A 20,400-nucleotide genomic window follows, 5' to 3' on the forward strand; every position below is an offset into this window, starting at 1 on the left:
TGGATAGTGTAAATCTAGTTTTGATCTCTTCTGAAAGTCTGCGTAGTAAACTCCTCATATTCTCCTGAATCATGGGTGAAAGAGACAAGCCCTCCTCTGCTGCAGATGAAGTCACCCTATTGTCTGTTACAATTGCGGTGTCGGGTGGTGTCGTGTCTTCCTCCAGAGCTAGGAACCGGTTAGTTAAGGGGAGCTCCTCTGGCGTTGCTGTTTTCTGAGAGGCCATCCTGTCAAATCTGACGAAGAAGATCGTCACTTTCTCGCTCAGAGTTCGTTTCAATCAAACGGGCATCGCTAAAAGGCAGAAAACGAGGCACGGTTTCAGTCTCAGAATCAGGAAGTCCTTTCTGGACCCACCGGTCGTACGGCAGAGGCAAAGGGGCCCTCTTACAATGTACGCCGTGGATCCAGTTCTTTTTACCGTGCACTTGCACTGCTGACCATGTAGACAGAAGAATTAAAGTAGGAGCCAATCCAGCGGGCTGCTCGTTCTTGGTCCGCTAGAAATTTTTAATCAGTACCCAGGATCCAGGTTTGATAGCATGTCCTGGATCTTCAGATGCTTGTGGCAAAGTATCATGAACCTGTTGATGCAAAACACGCAATTTAGCCGTTAATTCATAAAAGTAATCAAGCAACACAGGGTGCTCTATCTCACTGAATTTTGTCGGCCGCGGCACTCCCCAAATATTTGCCGGGCGACCAAACACAACCTCATAAGGACGAAGTCCCATTCGTGAATGCACAGTCATTCTAGTGGATAGGAGCGCTAACAGCAATGCATCAGGCCATTGAAGACCAGAGCTCGCTTGAATTTTGGCCAATTTTAGCTTAAGGGTGCCGTTATAGCATTCTACCAGACCAGCTGATTGGGGGTGATTTGCAGCGTGGAATTTCTGCCGCATTCCTAACCCATCACACACTCTCTTCATCACTTGACCCACAAATTCACTCCCATTGTCACTCCAGACCATTCTCGGCAAACCATACCTAGGGAAAAATTCCTTAATAAGGGCTTTCGCTGTGGACAAGGCAGTGTTATCTTTCAAAGGGTATGCTTCCACCCACCTTGAAAAAGAGCAAACAACCACTAACACATATTTCAGGTTGTTGAACCTCTCTATGTGGATGAAATCTAGCTGCAAAGCCTCGAACGGATACGTTGGAGGAGCAAAATGACCAGCTGGAGTTGGAGTTCCCTTACCAGGATTGTACATCAAACACACCATACAATTCTTGACCAAGTTCTCTACACACTTAGGAATTCCTGCATTCTGCCATACTGGAGCTAACAACTTACAAATCCCTTTCACACTGATATGAGCCATTCCATGAGCCATCGTAACCACTGGAAGTACATACGCATCGGGTAACAACCATCGCTGATGCTCTGACAACTCAATCCAACAACCATTCGAATCCAATTTACCCTTACTTTCGCTCCATTCATTCAACTCTTTCTCTGTAGCTTCAGCTTGGATGGATTTCACACTCTCAATCGTATCTTCACACATACTTCTATCCGGAATCCATCTCGCCGGACCCGCAACATACATTCGACTCATCACATCTCTTGCAGTTTCTTTCGCAACTTCATCTGCAAACGCATTACCACGACCAACATCATCAGTAACTTTCTTATGCGCACTGCATTTCACGATCGCAACTTGCAATGGCAAAGTAAGAGATTCAAGAAGTTCATTCACCAACTGACCATGCTGAATCTTAGTTCCATGCGAAGTCAGGAACCCACGTTCTTTCCACAAACGTTCAAAACTATGAGCCACACCAAACGCGTACTGGCTATCGGTGTACACAGTCACTCGTTTTCCTTTCGACAACGCACATGCTCTTGTCAATGCAATCAACTCTGCTGCTTGTGCTGAATTATGTGGGATACGTGCAGCTTCAACAATCGTATGCAAAGTCGTAACAGCATATGCCGCAGTCGTATCACCATTCGAAAGCTTAAAGCACGAACCATCAACCCATAAGGTACCATCACACTCTGCAAGAGGAGTGTCCCTAAGGTCTATTGTAGTGTAGTTCCTAGTTTCCCACTAGGCCCTGCGCATTGGAATAACATAAACAGTAGTATCGACGTAGAAGTGCGGATCTTCCAGGCCTCCACTGACTATGCTAAACTTAATTGGGTTTGTTACCAACTAGCTCAGAAGTCACTGGAAACTTTCTTGACTGAAATAGGAAGTGATCAGCTTCCCTGGCACAGACAAGAAGGGATTCAGTTTTCCAACAACCGTGCAACATGACAACTTTGCTCCTCAGATCAAGAGTCAATCTCTAGGGTCGTGTGAAACAATAGACAGTTATTTTACTCAGTCAGGTTGGTGCAGTTTACTTTCACAATATGTAGAGAACAGAGAGACGGGCGTTTGTCAATAAAGGGTTAACATTTATTGAACAGTCTTTCTTCTCGTACAAGAGAAATGAATTGCCACAATTGCAAGACTTGTTATTATAAAAAGTACGTACAGTAAGATAAGTATTGCGAAATAATACTGTAAAAGCATTGATATGGTTTCTTAGCCATACAATGGTTTAAAAGTAATAAAACATATATACATTCATATATACATTAGGCTAAAATACTCAACTTGTGCTTCTAACTACGCCTACCTCAGTGTACCTGACCTAAGTCTAATACTCGGGAGGGGAGTAAGTAAGTAGCTTTAAGTTAAGTTGGTTTTGCCAAGGTTTGCTTCAAGAATTCTCCCTAAGGGTTTAGTCAACACCATACCTCTGAATAGAATGATGGAGGTCTGGTATCTCCTTCAGGGAAACTCGGTATCCCAGTCACCCGCAAGGGGAGACCAGAAACGCTGGAGCTGGATTTCTCGGCAGGAGAAAGACAGCGTCTCTTCTTCAGCGCGTCGAGGAGGAGAAGGAGGGGGGACAGCATCCGCGGGCAGCTTGCATCTGCTGGGCTCTTCGCAGGGGACGGCTGTTCAGCTCCTAAGTTCACCACACCATCGTTCGCCAGTTAGCAGCGATAGCAGTAGCGATAGCAGCTATGGTGTCATCAGCATGACAGCTTCTTCAGCAGCAGCGAGATAGCTGGCAGCATCAGCGAACAGCAGACAGCAACGAGACAGTGAACAGCAGACAGCAGACAGCGTTTGCTTAAGGCAACGTTGGTAATATTTATACCTGAAAGGTGCCATGTTTGACGTAAGTTTGCTGGACATAAGACGTCAATTAAAGATGTCACTAGGAAGTGATCGCTATCAGTTGCTCATTAGAGTTCTATTACTAATCAAAACACAGCAAGCGGGGATTTCCAGGTTTGCTGAGTTTTTATCTTGTTGAAGAACTCAGAGTGTTAATCTAGGAATCTCAGATAGTGACTTCTGCTCTGTCATTGCACTAATTGGTTGCAAAGGAAGTGGCAGAGAAAACTATTCTGGAATGGGGCTCTGTTCGTGTGAGGCCAGAGATGAGTTTCTGAATATCGCACTTGAACGGTTATGCCAATATAGGGAATAAATAGATTTATAGCCGAATAGGGGCATAAGGCCACAGTATCGATCAGGATCCTAGATAAGCACGCAACACCCACTCCACGAATTCATGTCCATCAAATTACTAAAACTAGAGCAATAAGATGCATGTGTAACATTGCCCACCCCAAAATACATAAATGCATTTGAAATAGGCGTATATTGTAATACGTGAAAATTATAGGTACTGTACGTTTTTTGAAGCATAGAAATCATTCAAAAATTATTGCATATGAAATCAATGAACGATTATGCAAAAAGAATTACACATGAAATATCTCTGAAACAGAAGAAGGGCGAGATAAATCATCACATATAAATGCTTTGCAATAAATGTGCTAGAGGCTGGTGTAAGGTTGTTATGTCTCTAGATGTGTTTAGAAATAGAAGTTGAAGCTTCTGTTCTCTAAGAATAGTTTTTACTTTAAGCAAAGAATTGTTCGTGCCAAAAAAAGGTCAATATTAAAAAGTGTTCAATTCAAAAGAATTAATGCTTGAACGGGGAAATAGAGTTCCAACGCTTTTAGCAGTTTTTGTTGTTCAAAACTGAAGGCCGAATTCAGATTTCATGAGAACGCTGTGTGTCGGAAAGCTTCTTCAAAGTTATTATTTCTGTTCGGGTGAGAACATCATATCAGACAGGCTCTCAAAGAATTGGTCTACAAAATCAGGTGATAGTTCAACCAAATTCGATAGTGATGTAACTTGGCAGGTGTGAGAATGATTGCTGTCATCATAGTCGGGATCAGCAATGCTCACAGAAGGTCGTACCTGGGTGATGTTGCTTTTGTCACTTGCTCCACTGTTACCACCTAGTCGTAGCACAGGAGTCTCAACAAATGCCGTCATCAGGATTGGTAACCGCTGGGGACAACATAATACGTGAGCCGTTATCGGACTGAGCAAAGTATCGACGTCCATTGGTACTGCTGATGGAAGTGAAAGACAGATGTCCAACACGCACTCATCTCCGCATAGCATACATCGAAGTACCGGTAAGATACAGTTCTGCCATATAGGTCTGAATGAAAGGAACCAGGTCATGTTTAGATCTCTCAGCCTGGCCAAGAAGTGTGGAGAAGTGTGGCTCACTGGTTAGAGCAGGCAGACCCTGAAGCAGAGGTCAGACCCGGGACCAGGGTTCGATTCCCGATGCGGCAGGGTGTTGAGCTCAAATGTCCACGGACTCGATAATTCTCGCTTTGGTGCCTGACCTAATCATGGGTTCACACTCTGCAACTCTGGGCATTAAGCTTGCTTAATCTCCACAACGGCCCCCGCGGCGGGATGCCTGGCTTTCACCTTGGGGATGCCCTGTAGGGGCTATCTCACAGGGAAAAACCAGGACGGGTTCCCAAGGCAAGTGCGGAGATACCCCTTCGGGGGTCGATTCTGGCGCTATATAAGAAATGTAATAATCTAAGGACGTTAGTTATCCTGTCCCGGTAGCGCATTGCTATGATTGTCTCTTCCATTCCCATGGGAGCTATGTCTGAGCTTTGGCTTGCCATAACGAAGCAGAAGGGGCAAAAATAAAATCCCTGCTACAAGTCCCAAAAATAAGGGTATGCCGCCAAAAACAGAGTGGACAAAATTAGGAACGATTCCCAAAATTGCTTGAAAAGGTGTTAGCAGTCCCGTAAAAATCGTCTTAAATATGCCTGGGATGCCTGTGGCACTAGACATGTTAAGGAGTTGGCTAAGCATTTCTACGAAATGCACGGGGCAATTTGTTGATAAAAGGTCATGAACCTCCGTAGCTGTCCTTGCAACTAGAAGATCATACGTCTCTTTTGATGACGTTATGGGCACTGTTGTCTGCAAAAGCACAGACTTCATTTTGCTTAAAGTATCAATTCGTATAGAATAGAGATTCAGACGAGGCCAGATGGGAGTCTCTGTGTCTACAGGCCCGCTCGGAAACAATGCCTGCATACAGCATTTGACCATGGATGTTACTCTTACAAGATAACTTTTCCCTGGAACAAGGCCACAACATCTGTGATCCGTTCTAAGAATGTAACTCCTGTTTGCAAGTTGCATAAAGAAGGGCTCTATCTGAGTTGCAGGTGTGACTAGCTGGTGGCATGAAAGGTTGTTAGAATTTCCTTCACAGGCTCCGTGTAAATTAATACCCTGGCACAAAAGTATACCGCTTAGTGAATGTTTACAATTGTCACCACTAAGAAATACATTTTTCTCGCTGTCACTATAGCAAGAATGTGTGTATGGTAATTTCCATTCAGATTTTACAGATCCTTTACCCAATCGTTCATACTGGCCAGTAGGTATGTATTCAAGGCACTTTTTAAATTGGAAAGTTGTTATCGGAATAGTGATAATTCCGTGTATTATCCATTCAATGACAGGACTCTCTGACATTGTCAATGGTAATCTCTCAAGTTTTTCGATGCTCAGGATTGTATAGTCTGCTCCTTTCTGTGCCAAACTGATTTGTTTATCAGTAAGGTTAAAAATGGAAAATAATGACGTTGTGTTTATTAAACGCCAAGGCACATAGCCTGAACGAAGATTTTGCAGCGTCCAGCCCAATTGTACAATAGAACGTAATTGAGATTGGCCATGCTGTAATATTAGCAAGTCTCTGTCTATTATGTCAAAGGCAGAAGATACAATATTGTCCAACGAATATATTCTGGAGGACAGAGTCATTAACCCATTGTCCACTACAGAAAGTGATTTTTCCAAATTAATACGATCAATTTCTCGTATTTTTTCTGCTGTTTCAATTTGTGTGACTTTCCAAGCCTCGTTGTACGCAGCATAGATACTGGTCGCTATGAAACGTTTTTGACGCTGTTTGCGTGGTCCAAGAATGAAATCGCGCAAATCAGCACCATCTTTTAGTAAAGACAAGTGTTGCTTAATTTCAGCCAGTGTGGATGATGTTAGCCATTCGAGGCAGAGTTTCCCTACACTGTATGTTGTTACTGGGAGTATCTAGGGTCTTGTCTGGTCATTTTTAACCCCTGTGTTTTGTTCAGGAATCTATCTTGACAGTTGTTTGTGTCTGTAGGCCAGATTAACCACTTTTTCCAATCAGGATGTGTTCTGTTAAAATGTAAAATTTGTGAGACGTCTAACTCAATATCTGAAGTTGTATTTTCAGGTATTGGCTTTGGAATAGACGGTTTGTTAAGGTCTTTGATCTTAGCTAGGCCAAGACAGGATGTTTGGTGAATTGTGTCATTTAAAAACATCATTTGTTCTGGTATCATGCAGGTTCTGAATAGTGCTTCAAGGCCTTGTACCTGCCAATCTTTTGTACCCCAAATTGTTTTCGTTTCAATGTTATTTTTCCAATAATCAAAACCAAATGTCATCATTTTTTCATAAAATGCTTCTGAATATATCAATTTAGAATTTGTCAGCATTGTTTTCATTCCTGTTTTATCTAATAGTTTGTAATAAAACGTTTCTGCATCACTGGTGTTAAACCCTGAGAAGTATTTAAATTTCTCAAAAAATGCTTTAGAACAGCTTTTAGGTGGTGTAGCACAATGTTCCCATTGATTATACTTAAAAACATTTCTAGGCTGTGCAGATTTATGCAAGTAATGATCACCATAATGTGTGTAGCAGAATAATTGCTCATAACTAGATGAACCTTGTAAATAATCATGTTCTGTGAATCTAGCTGACATTACTAAATCAGACATCATGTCATTAATACTGTTAAAGTCCCAATCATCAGAGAATGTACTATGTTTTACAAAGTCACTTAAGGAAACCTTTAGTTGATGAGGATACTTCAGGATCTCGACCGGACCATAGATCTCATAGTCAGTTTTCTCCCATACTACCCCACCAGGTATTGGAATTGCCGTGACATTTACTGTTGACAGTTCTCTTTTCTTCACGTGGGATGATCTGTGTGGTTTGAGGACTAGGTTGATGTTCTGACTTGCTGTGTCCATTGTACTATATTTTCCCTCAATGAATTTTCCCAAACAAAGTACCATGATGAGCCTAAGCAGGAGGAAAAATACACCTAGACCGAACCAGAACTCTAACCAAGGTGAAATAAGGTAGATTTCCTTCAGTTGATGAAAGAGTTCCGTTGCTTTTTCTTTAAAAGTCTTTTTTGTTTCTGGCATCACTTCGGGTCGTTTTGATCTTCAGAGAAGTTGTCGAAGTTGATGAAATAACCAGAGGCAGTTCTGTCAATTGTTGGGATTGTTGTTTCAATCTGTCTTTCGGTAGCATTTTCTGATGCCACAATATTGTAGACTGATGTTTCTTGACGAACTGTTTCAATCTGTGTCTCAAGAGGCACGAGTTCCATGGCATTATTGCATAGTCCTTCTCTGTGCACTGCAGGCTGATCGAATGTGATTAGTCTTTCAGTTTGAACCTCTTGGATTGTTGCAAGTTTGGGTATTCTGTTGTTTCTTGGGAGTCCACTGGGCCTACTGTTGATTATAGGCCACATGCTTGTGGTTTTACCAGGTCGATAGACACGACTCTGTTCTCCTTTTTACCAGCAAGGGGCGGTAGTACAACTGATCTTGTTCCGGTGACTGCCAAGACAGGTACTGCTTTTCTGTAAGAAGGCCCAAATTCCTTCTTCACCGCAATTTTTTCTCTGACTAGATCCCCAATCTTTGGAATCCAGACAGGCCTTGCTGGGGCTGTTGCTTGTGGTGCCTCGTCAGTGGTAGATGGCTGTTGTTTTAACTTTATGTTGCTTAAGGATTTTCTTGTTTCATTCAGTTCCTGTAAAACAGCCAAACGATCTTTGATGTCAGTAGTATAGGAATGATACCTTTCATCACCATTCATTTTTTGACAGGTGGGAACGCCCCGCGGAAGTGACGTAGGAGCCGGATATCCCTCCCCGGATGTCCCTCCCCGGATATCCCTCCCCCGGAAGCCCCTGGCAGGAAGTCTGGGGCCGGAAGGCCATGACCGGAAGCCCCCGGCCGGATTTCCTGGGGTGGAAGGCCAGGGTCGGAAGTCCAGGGGCCTGAGGACGCCCCCCAGAGGGACCGTGGTGAAAGAGGGGGCCGGTGTAGGCAGTGAGTATCCTTCACATGTGAATTAATGGCTGTGTGTAAGGGCTGTAGTAGAGGGCTGGTGTGAGGTGGCTAGGGTTAGCGCCAAGGCAGCCAGTAGGGCCTACAGGGGTGTTTAGGGCTGTGGGGTGGCTGAGCAGAGACTTAGCTGGGGGCTCCGTGCTTGTTGGGGGCAGCAGGGCCATGTCTGGGCATGCATGGACATGTCTGGACATGTTCATTGGCTAGTAGAGGCTGTAGGTGGATGTTGGTGGAGTGGAGTCGTGGTCCATCTGCGGAATGGGAGCCCTAGAGTGTTGCAGGGTGCTTTTGGGGCAACAGGCCAGCCCCCAGGAGGCGTGCCTGTGGCCTTTGGAGTTGCTGAGTGGTGGTCTGATGCGTGGTGGTGTACCATAGGCATCAGGGACCGGAAAGCCCAGGGTCCTAAAAGAGGAGGGTGGTAATTTTGCCGCCTAATTTTAAAAAGTCTCTGGTCGAAAATGACAGCGTTTATGAAAATAAAATGAAAATTAAAATGAAAATTAAATGCAAAGTCCATTAGGGTGACGTAGAAGGACACACCCATTATGAGCTAACATTGTATATAAGGAGGCCCTTAACGCCTAGGGCTATACCATTCGGCAAGCGAGAACCTGAGCATCATGAAGCGGTACAACTACATAGCCTCGAGGGATCCCCGCCAACAAGGGGTGAGCCCGACGGACAAATATTTTCGGCACTTGAGCCCTCCGGTAATAGATGAGCAAACGCTGCAAGAGACCCCTAAAGAGGAGAGTGGCCAAGTTTCAGGTTATCATGAGGACCTGTGCCGGCGGATGGCCTCCCTGAGCCTTGAGGATCGACCGCAGCTAATATCACCTATTAAGGGGGCATCAAGTGCCAGCGAAACCGCAAGTCAAGAGGAAAACTTTGAAAATAGGGTCACAGAAATGGAAGTTTCGGGAGAAACTATAATCTCACCCCAGTACCAGATGTATGAAGATATGAGATCTCTGGAGGAGGAATCAAGGGCCCGTGCCGCCGGGGGTCAGCACAATGCTGAAATCAGCGATGATCAGGAGCCGATGGACATTGACATCTCCCAAGATTTCAGAGCGGCAGCCGAAGCCACTTCAGATGTGGAGGTGTGTATTATCTTAAGGTAGATAGTTTAAACATTTGTGATGCCTTATTTATTTTTTATTTCTTGTTAACTAATCCCCTTTTCTTTCTTTTTTGAACAGCAGAATGCAGGAGAAAATTGCACTGAGGTGGAGGAGACTTCAGGGGCTGCTAAGACCTTCATTATGAACTGCTTGTGCTGTTCAAAACAGATTGAAAGTTCCACCAGCCAAAACAATGAACTGTGTAAGGACTATAAAAAAGCATTGGACTTGATAGATCTTGAAAAAGAGACCATATGTGTAACATGTTTGGATAGAGAACATGTGAAGGCCTTTGCAGCCAGTGTTGTGCATGCCTGTCTCAAGAGAGACTTTTATTCTAGATGTTATGGTCATAAAATTAAGGATCCACAACAGACTGCTCATGACTGCCTGTATCCATCTTACACGGCTGAAACAGCCCGCTATATATGTCATTTGATAGACCCCTGTAAGTTATATAAACTGTTTAAGTCTGTGTACAGGACTGCAGCCCTAAAAAGCGGCAGACCGGCTGTCATTAGGATCTTGTCGCAGGCCATCAAAGAAATCCAAAATGCATATCATATTCGCGCAAAACTTTCTAACATGATGAGTCTTTGCAGATCAATTATTAGAAAGAGGGTGGAGCGATCTATAGAGAAACATGCTGTAGATGTATATTATAAAAATAGAAAACAGATGGGGTGTATACAGGTCCAAAAAGTTTTATTTTAAAATTTAATAAAGAGAGAACCTATATTCCGGTGTTGTACAAAGGACCATAGCATTATTGCCTGAATGTTAAGACACGTTGAAAAAAAAAAAAGGCTGATGTATAAGCTACTGTTTGACTGTTTAATACTTATTTTCAGGATATGGAAGTGGAGGTGTCTATCCAGGATTCTTATGAGTCATCGCCTGAATACCTATGTATCGCCAAGGTGTTATATGATTTGCTTAAAGAAAGAATCACTGAATTACATCCAACAAGCTTAGGCTTTTCAAAAATGGTGCGCTTGCTAGAGGTCCACAGCCACGCGAGCCCCAGATGCTTATGCGGATGCGGTGCAAGTATGTGGGCGCCTGTGAAGGATGTATTTTGGAGCAACTATATATACTATATGAGAGGCTTAATACTGCCCCGGAGGGCCAGCTTAAATTTAGCCTTTGAGCTCCTAACTGATGATAATTTTAAAAGCAAAGGTTTGCTGCTGTGCGAGAGAGAATTGTATGAACTATTGACAGCAGCTAGTATCCTTGCAGTGCAGAGTTATTGGAGGGGTGATAGGGTTAACCTATACAGTGCTATGGACTATATAGCTTTAAAAATATCAAGATGTGTGATTCTACGACGACAGCTGAGACAAGCGCCACAAGCCTGTACTCCTTTTTAATGTTGGGACCATAGTCAATGTAAACTTGTAAACTCTGGAGTGATGATTTCTTGTTATCTTATTTACTTATAATAAACTGTCTATACACAAAACAAGCGTCTTTCATTTTGTGGCTCAGAAGTGTTAACATGTCGGGGGGTGTGTTAAAGAAGTTTTATTATGATACAAAGGATGTCTCGAGCTTTGGCAGTGGTGAAGCCTTGTTCAAAAGGGCTAAAGCTGTAAAGGAACCCATCAGCAGAGCCCAAGTGCAGGAGTGGCTATCCGGTGAAGAAGCCTATTCACTACACAAGCCTGCGCGGAGACGTTTTAAGAGGAGGCCCACTATTGTTAATGCTCAATTAGACTATCAATGGCAGGCCGACATAATAAGTCTACAAGATCTGGCAAAACATAATAATGGATCCAGTTACATCTTAACAGTTATAGATGTATTGTCTAAATACGCCTTTGCAGAAGCTCTAAATGATAAAAGTGGAGCAAGTGTCACCAAGGCCTTTAAAGTAATCTTTAGGAAGGGCCGAACCCCTCAAAAACTACAAACAGATGCTGGAAAAGAATTTTTAAACAAAACCTTCCAGAAATTATTAAAAGAACATGGGGTACAGCATTTTGTAACTAACACGGAGGTAAAAGCGGCTGTTATAGAGCGATTTAACAGAACCTTAAAATCTAAACTGTGGAGATACTTCACCGCATACAACACATATCGATATTTACCTGTTTTACAGGATTTTTTAGCTGTTTATAATGCCAGCTATCACAGAACTATCAGAATGGCTCCTGTAGAGGTAACAACCGACAATTCTCTGAATGTGTGGAGAAGGGTATACGGCCGTTACTTCAACGCCGAAGTAAAGAAGCCTGTTTTTAAAAAAGGGGATCACGTCAGGGTTTCAAAATTGAAAGGGCTCTTTACTAAAGGTTATCAACAGACATTCAGCGATGAGATATTCATAGTTGATAGTGTTGAGCTTAAAGAAGGCATGTACATTTACAGGTTGAAGGACTACGACAGTGAACCAGTGACAGGTGTTTTTTACAGTGAAGAGTTACAAAAGATCCCAGATGATGTAAATAGGATTTACAGGGTTGAAAAGATTCTAGAGTGGAGAGGGAGGGGTGCAAAAAAACAGGCCTTTGTTAAATGGCGAGGATGGCCTGAGAAATTTAACAGTTGGGTGTCGGCCAGCTCTCTGCAGGACGTGTGAACGCCTATAGCTCAAAAAAAAGGTGGAAGCAAAATGGAGACAGCCTCCTTTTATATTACATTGCCCTCTAACGCATCGTTGAATATGTTCCCTGATAATAAAATATCAAATTACACTGTCAAATTGGCTAAGGCGGTGGATTTGAAAGGGGAATGGGAAGTTGCCCTGACAGAAATACAATACCCGCGTACCTGGAATACATTTAAGAGGTCTGAAGCTAGATTCACTATAGAGAAGTCAAAATCTGAGTCGATTTACATCATAAATTTTCCTCACGGGTACTACCCTACAGTTAATGCTGTGGTGGATGCCATTAACAAGACAATGGCCAGTACTTCGGGGCTTTCCGACGTTCAACTGGTGCTAGATAACGTCAGAAGGAAAGTTTTTATTAAAGCACCCAGCCAGGACACGGTCTTTACCACCGGTGGAAAGCTGAGCAGAGTTTTAGGAACGGTCCAACATATAAAAAGCAAACAGGAGCTAGATCTGACATGTCCAGATATTGATGGGGGTTTTTACACACTCTATGTTTATACAGATATAATAGAACCCCAGAGGGTTGGAGATAGTTACGCTCCCCTACTGAGATGGGTTCAGGTGAGGGGTGAAAACAACACAATAGCTAATATTCAATATATTAAACCTGACTATGTCACAATTTCTAAAAATCATTTTGACACTATAACAATTATGATCTTTGATGATCAGTCCCAGCCGGTGTCCTTTAAATACGGGAAAGTTATTGTTAAGCTTCATTTCAGACCCCGCAGAGGTGGTGACTATTAAGAGCTCAGCATGGGGGCCATGAAAGCCTACGGCAACCCTTCTATGTATAGAGAGTATTACAAGCACCAGGCGGGGTATGGAGGGCCCCCATACTTTCAAGGAGCTCCTGTTATGTATGGGGCTGGTCTAGGAGGTTTTTTCCGGAGTTTGTTCCGAAGGGCCATGCCTTTTTTGAGAAAAGGTTATGAAATTGCAAAACCGCATGTAAAGTCAGCTGCCCAGAATATAGCCCAGGATGTGGTGGGGTCTGTGAAGTCTGCTGTAGTTGAACGTATGAACAGACAACCTCAAGAAGGGTCAGGCCTGCTGTACAAGCCCCGCCTCAGTATTAAAAGGAAGAGGCGGACATCCAAGCGCCGTGGACCCCCTGTACCCTATAAAAAAAGGAAACGCTCTTCAAAAAGAGCTCACAAAAGAAGATCCCCAAGGCGGAAGAGAGCTACGAAGAAGAGAGCAGCCTCAAGCCTTAACATTTTCTAAAAGGAGTGACACGCTAAAAGATGGCTTTTGTACACTGTGCTTCGGGCGAATGCGCCAAGTCAGAGTTAGATCTGTTCTCTCTAAAACCAACACAGACCAGTATCGAAAACAGTTTTTTCATGGAGGTATCACCTTTAGCGGCCCTGACGCCACTGGCGCCTATAGAGTTTTACGTATCAGGATCCACTGATATGTATCTAGATCTCAACAATACTCTGCTACATGTGGTGTGTAAAATTGTGAAAGCAGATGGATCAGATATTGCTGCAACCGCTAAAGTGGCTACCATTGCTTACCCCATAGCGACCATGTTTAATCAGGTGGATATTACCCTGGGTGACAGACTCATCATGCAAAATGACAATATGTACGCCTACAGGGCTTACATGGAGAGTATCCTGAACTACAGCAGCGATGCCTTTGACACACAACTTTCAGCCGGTCTTTTCTACAAAGATACTTACGATAAATTTGAAAACACTGCCCTGGATGGCCCCAACACAGGCTTTGTAAAAAGAGCAGGGTTTGCTGCAGAGAGTAAAGAGTTTGACCTCCTGGGACGAATACATTCAGACCTCTTCTTCCAAGATAAACTAATCGTAAATGGCATAGACCTCAAGATCAAACTCAATCGTAACAAAGATGCCTTCTGCCTCATTACTGGGGATGCCGAACACTATAAACTGCTCATACAATCTGCAAGCCTGTATGTAAAGAGAGTGAATGTATCACCGACAGTCAGATTGGCTCACGCTGAGGCTCTACAACTATCTAATGCTAAATATGCCATTGAAAGAGTCTCTATGAAAGTCTACAGCATACCGGCGGGGACCAGATTAACACAGCAGCAAAATTTGTTTCTGGGGCAGCTACCAAAACTTGTCATTATTGGGTTTGTTGACAATACAGCCTTTAGTGGGGCATATAACTCCAACCCTTTTAATTTCAAGCACTATGGCATCAACTATGCGGCCCTAGTTCACGAGGGAGCTGTCATACCTGCAAAGCCATACACGCCTAATTTTGGAACTGGAAATTTTATTAGAGAATATCTTGGATTAGTGTCGATAACTGGGAAACACCTGCGTGATTCAGGGGTTGTTGTATCACGTGAAGGATATGGAGCAGGCTACACGCTATTTGCCTTTGATCTGACCCGGACATGGAAGATGGGGACCATTACAGCCTGGTTAAAAATGGAAATCTAAAAGCTGAATTCCGCTTCAGTGCAGCCCTAACTACAAATGTGAACATGGTCGTTTTTGCTGTATTTGATAGTGTCATACAGGTTAATCACGCCAGGCAGATTCTGTTTGACTATCTCTGAAAATAATACAAAATGGACACCGTTCAGATAAGAGCCTTCTTAAGCCGACATAGAGCCGCTAAGAAATACTTTTTGAATGTTTATCCCAGCGATGGCTTGCCTAAGGAGATAAGTTATGAAAGGCCACGATCTCTGGTCTTTAACACAGATCCTCATCATAAACCAGGAACTCACTGGGCTGCTATGTTTTTGGACAATGACAGAGTAACTGTGTTTGATAGTCTTGCAGAGTTTCCGGAGCACAGCATCTATACAAAACCTATATTCAAGTATTTTAAAAAAGTGGCTTCTAGAGTAGAATATAACAAGTTGCCTGTACAGGATTCATTATCTATAACATGTGGGGAACATTGTATATATTTTATCTGTAAAATGTCAGAGGGTCTAACCTTTAGAAATTTTTTAAATTTATATTCAAGTGATAAAGCCAGCAATGATAGGCTTGTTACCAGCTATATGAAAGAAGGCTTGAAACCTATTCCCAGCATTGTTACAAATGAATACGCTATTTGCCAAAAGTGTAAAGTTTTATAATGCATGTTTGTGTAATGCGCATGTTCAAAAATAAAAAATAATTAAATTAATAAACGTTTGTATTTAAGAAACTACTCAGACTCAGTGTTTTTACTCCGCAATAAGAAAAAAAAAACAAAGACAGTAGAGTGTTGAAAAGTTATAAATGTTTATTACAAGCGTTATGAAATATTCAGGAATCACACATGTAAAAGTTGGTACAGTACATCCTCTTTATACAAAATATACAATCATGCAGTAACAGGACATAAGCAATTACTAATATGGGACCCATCGCTTTGTTTTAAATAGAGACTTTTTAGCCTCCAGAGACATATCTCCAGGGTTATTTGCAGGGATTAGCTGAGGCAAGAATGGAGACGTGGGTGAATTTGAAGGGGTGTGAAAGGCCGATGATAGCGGCGGGGATGCCGCACCGGAGCTCATAGGTTGTTTCAAAAGTTCAAGTTGGCGGCGATGCCCGGGGTTACCCACGAGCGATGATGGAATGTTGAGCTCCGCAGCAGCTCTTAGAAACTGTTCCCATCCTCTTGGGGCTGTCTGTCGTGAGAGGGCTTTAGGATGCGTCAAACTTTTGATCAGATCATACATATGTGACCCAACAACTGACTGCCCCTTGTAGACGAACTCACCGCGGTCATTCCAGGATGTTAGGTCTTTGGAATCAGCCATTTTACTTAACAGCATCTGCGCAGCCCCTCTGTACCTTTGACTCACGTTCTGTAGCAAGCTCTCAATCATAGAGTCAGGGGAGCCCTGTGGCTACGCTATTGGTGATGGTGATGGATGGGTTGGGGCGGATACCTGGGGTTGCTCATCATCAGCAGTATATAAAGTCAGTTTGTTTTTTTCAGTCTGCAGCTGTTTGTAATATTGCAAGAAATTCTGGAGAGCTCGGGAGTAGAGCCCCGCTTTAGCTTCAGGCTTTAAGTCTGTGCGGGCCAAAATATCTTTAATTTCAGCATCCAGCCGGAGCGCTTCAGATCTCCTTATGTCCCATGTATCATTTGTAGAGGGTGTCAACTGCTCCAGCTGCTGTTGTGGCACTAGATACATTTTCTGAGTGTAATCCATCAGGTGCGGGTCAGTAGGCTTGTAATTAGAGGTATAGCTATACCCAACAGAGCCCCTATAAAGCCCCCTGACTGCTTTACTAGTTTCTTCTTTGAAGAAAGGGAGACCCTTTTATTACTAAGCTTCTTGATGAGCTGCCGCCTCTTCTTCAGCACCTTGTACTGGCTAGTTGAAATAGGTACATTACCTTTTAGGGTGTTTAGAGCAATTTCTGAAATGGCACCAACTAAGTCGTCCGAAGCAGCACATAGTATGGCTTTTCTCTGAGGGGGGCTGGCTGTAACAAGCATTTTTAGGAGGGCCATATTACGTCGTAGTCGGGCAGACATTTTTTAACACCTTATGGTGGAGCGCTTTGTGGATAAATGGGATCTAGGCATTTTAGTGCATCTTTTTATAACCTTTGGGTCTAGGTTTAGGGATGTAGGCTACCGGTAGCTCAGGCGGGAAGATATCAGCCCTCAGTCTGTAGTCTTCTAGAGTCCTGGGTTTTAAGTCCACCAATAAGTAGCCGTGGGGTTTAGTGGTTGCATCGTTAAAGGCTTCCATAAAAAACTGAGTGTTCCCCGGATACATTTGTTTAGCTATGACTGTTATTTGTTGTTTATCCCTGGGATTTTTAAATAAAACTAGGTAGGAAGCATTGAGGGCTATAGACCTGCTGCTCTTACCCTTGTAAAACAAGTTTTGAACGATGTAAAATATACTCAGATTACGGTGGTGGGAATATTGAGTAAAAGCTCGCTCTATTTCAGGATGGTCCCCGCCTTCTCGCATAAGATCGTCTACAATTACCATATTCACACGATCTTTGGGTAACAAGTCATCGTCGTTAAGACTAGTAGGTATCCCTTCTATAAATCTAATGTAAGGAAACTGGTGGGTGAGCTCCCTATAAAAATCTTGCCAGCAGGAATAAAGCCAGACAATATTATCAGGCGTATGGGATAAAACGACCCGAGCATTTTCTAATAGTTTTTTTATGAAATAGCTTTTGCCGCAATTTGATGGGCCTGCTATAATACACGAAAAGGGGTGTTGCAACCTGGTATCCATGCTGGTAGAAGTTCTCAGCAGTAATGTATCTTTAGTAACCGTAAGGGACAGTTTTGTAGTCTGACTTTAAGACCCGCTTATCGAACACCACCCGCAATGTTTTATGCAAAAGCTGGGTTGTGATTTCCCATCTCTTTTTGTTCCGCACTATAGAAGGTTGACTTACAACAATGGTTTTGTCACCGGGGTGATTGGTCTTTTGGGCATACTCATGCACTAGATTCTTTAGACTGTCGAAATTTATTTTTATGGTATTCTGAACATTTAAGGTTATACCTTTAACTTTCATACAGACTTTATTGTTAGAACTGATGTAACTGTAAGACTTGGGCCCAGCTGAGGTGAACTGAACGATGAATTCATCCTTATCTAGTTCACTAGTTAAATCCCCTAGATAGTCTCCCAGAGGTGGGTCTTCGTCCCCAGCTTTGCTCACAAAAATAACAGAGTCTGTGTCATGATACAAGCACCTCTCCTGTAGTTTATCTAACAACTTGTAAAGCTCCAAACGAGCGTGCGCTGTTGTAAAACAGGCTATAAAGATGTTTATATTGTTACTGGTTGTGGGGTACTCTTTAGCATGTTTCCAACCCAGCATGGCTGTATCATCGTTAATAAACTCACAGGTGGATATGTCATAACAAGGGGCAAAAAGGTAATTAAACAACTCGTCAGGATCGGTGATGATGGTTGTGTTTGGGAGGTTGGTACGTTGTGCAAATTTACCCCATAAAGAATTGAGGCATAACTTTGCCAGCTGACGCTTGGCGGGGTTGACTTGAATAAAATCGGGTCTCAGGTTTATGCCTTCATGAGCATAGTATTCAGAGATGTACTGCTGCCTGGAGGCCTCATCAGTGCACCATTCTGGATACCCAGAGGCCTCCTGCTTGTCTCTGAGAAATAAATTAATATACTCAGAAAAAAGCTGCGTTGTAGTCCTTTCAAAGTGCCAAATTTCAAATATTTTACCTAGCCTGTATCCTTTCTTTAGGGCCTCTTGAACCTCTATGCTACACCAGGTGCCTGTCAACATCCTCTGTGCTTCAGTGTGGGGACATAAGTCGGTCTCTTTACTTTCAGCGCATGTTCGGCACAGGGGGAACATGAGCTTACTATCCACTCTGTAGGGTAACACTGGAAAGTAAAGACCTCTGGGTGGATATATTTCACACTTAACTAGGCCAAAGTATGTGTCCAAAGATTTAAAGTCACGGTGTATAATAGTGGGGTGTCCTTCGGGGTATAACTTCACTTTGTTGACAAATGGATACAAGCTTGTGAAATCATAGTAGTGTATTTTCTCCCCCGGTCCCACAGCTCTGTACAACTGTATCGCATTTGTACAGCCCCCAAATAAGGCCTGTCGGGGATCCAGAGGTTCAGGTAACTGCTCCCTCTTGAGAAAAAGATCTAACTCGGCGTCTGATGCCAACATGTCAATCCACTCGTGTTCCCAAAGGGTTCTCATAATGAAGCCCTGATTTTCAATATATTGAGCTTTCATCAGAGTTCGCCTATAAAGGTGCTCAAACTTTGTGCCCGATTTACAAAAAGGGGGTGGTGATGAACAGAGTGTCTGAGTTAAACAGACCACTCTTACCCAGTCCAAAGATTAGGGCTTGATCCATCACCGTTATTTATCTCACTGCCCCATCCTAGCTCAGAACCTGGCTATATGCAAATCAGTCTGTCCCTGGCCCAGTGCATCATGGGAACAGGGCAGACTAAACTACCAAGCCAATTCTTCACCAGAAAGGAGACAAGCTACCGGGGACCGGTTTCTGGCATTTCAGCCTTCTTCGGCCCGGCTTGCTTGAATCCTGATGGAGCAGTGAGAAAGGGACTCATGTCTGAGTATACCCTGCCACACCTATAGTGGCCAAAAACGATTTACAAAAAGGGGGTGGTGATGAACAGAGTGTCTGAGTTAAACAGACCACTCTTACCCAGTCCAAAGATCAGGGCTTGATCCATCACCGTTATTTATCTCACTGCCCCATCCCAGCTCAGAACCTGGCTATATGCAAATCAGTCTGTCCCTGGCCCAGTGCATCATGGGAACAGGGCAGACTAAACTAGCAAGCCAATTCTTCATCAGAAAGGAGACAAGCTACCGGGGACCGGTTTCTGGCATTTCAGCCTTCTTCGGCCCGGCTTGCTTGAATCCTGATGGAGCAGTGAGAAAGGGACTCATGTCTGAGTATACCCTCACCACCCCTTGTTGCAAACTTTGTGCCCATCAGCTTATTAAACTCATGGGGCTTGTAACATCTGGGGCATCCATGATAAAAGCAACCATTGTATTCAAAGGCTGTTGGTCTCCCATTGACTACTGCGTACCCATCCAAGTAGTAGGAGCCCAGGCGATGTTCACCGCCCTGTAAGGCATGCTGAATGTAGATGTTGTCTTTGTTAGAGATGTACATGAGCCATTGTATTGATGGGGTGGAGTAACGCTTTTGTTTACCATTATAGAGATCGGCTGGTATTAAGGCTATGCTTTGAGGCTGTAAAAACATGTGCTTATAGATGGACATGCACATAGAAGCTAGCGTGATACTTTGAAAGGGGTCAATGTACTCAATAGATTCGCTCTCCCTAGGTGTGTTGGGGTTGGTCACCACCACCTGTTTAGTCATGTCAACAACTGCATCTCTGAAAAGGTTACAAGCCTGGCGTAGGATCATAACATCCGCCTTACAGTAGGCTTTTAACTCGCTCTGAAAATTAAAGGTTTTGTCACTGTTTTCACTATACCATTGTAAAAAGTTAATTTTCTCATCAGGCATCATGTACTCAACTCCGTAGCTGTGTGTAGGTGGCATAGGACCCTCGTAATTTTGATTAGCCCATG

At 43.3% G+C, this 20,400-nt stretch overlaps 1 protein-coding gene across 1 annotated transcript; it reads left to right on the forward strand.

Annotated features, from left to right (window-relative positions):
* The first annotated feature begins 13,572 nt into the window (after positions 1-13,572).
* LOC147664184 (uncharacterized protein F54H12.2-like) lies at positions 13,573-14,760 on the forward strand. Its single transcript, XM_086949950.1, has one exon. It carries the CDS (start codon positions 13,573-13,575, stop codon positions 14,758-14,760), a length of 1,188 nt encoding a protein of 395 aa, XP_086806076.1.
* Positions 14,761-20,400: the final 5,640 nt, after the last annotated feature.

This window comes from Lissotriton vulgaris, unplaced genomic scaffold, assembly GCF_964263255.1.
Source record: "Lissotriton vulgaris unplaced genomic scaffold, aLisVul1.2 SCAFFOLD_11024, whole genome shotgun sequence".
NCBI lineage: Eukaryota > Metazoa > Chordata > Amphibia > Caudata > Salamandridae > Lissotriton > Lissotriton vulgaris.

Bases quoted from the DNA above. Each gene is read 5' to 3' on its own strand.
- LOC147664184 (XM_086949950.1), top strand. From the start codon at position 13,573: ATGGCTTTTGTACACTGTGCTTCGGGCGAATGCGCCAAGTCAGAGTTA.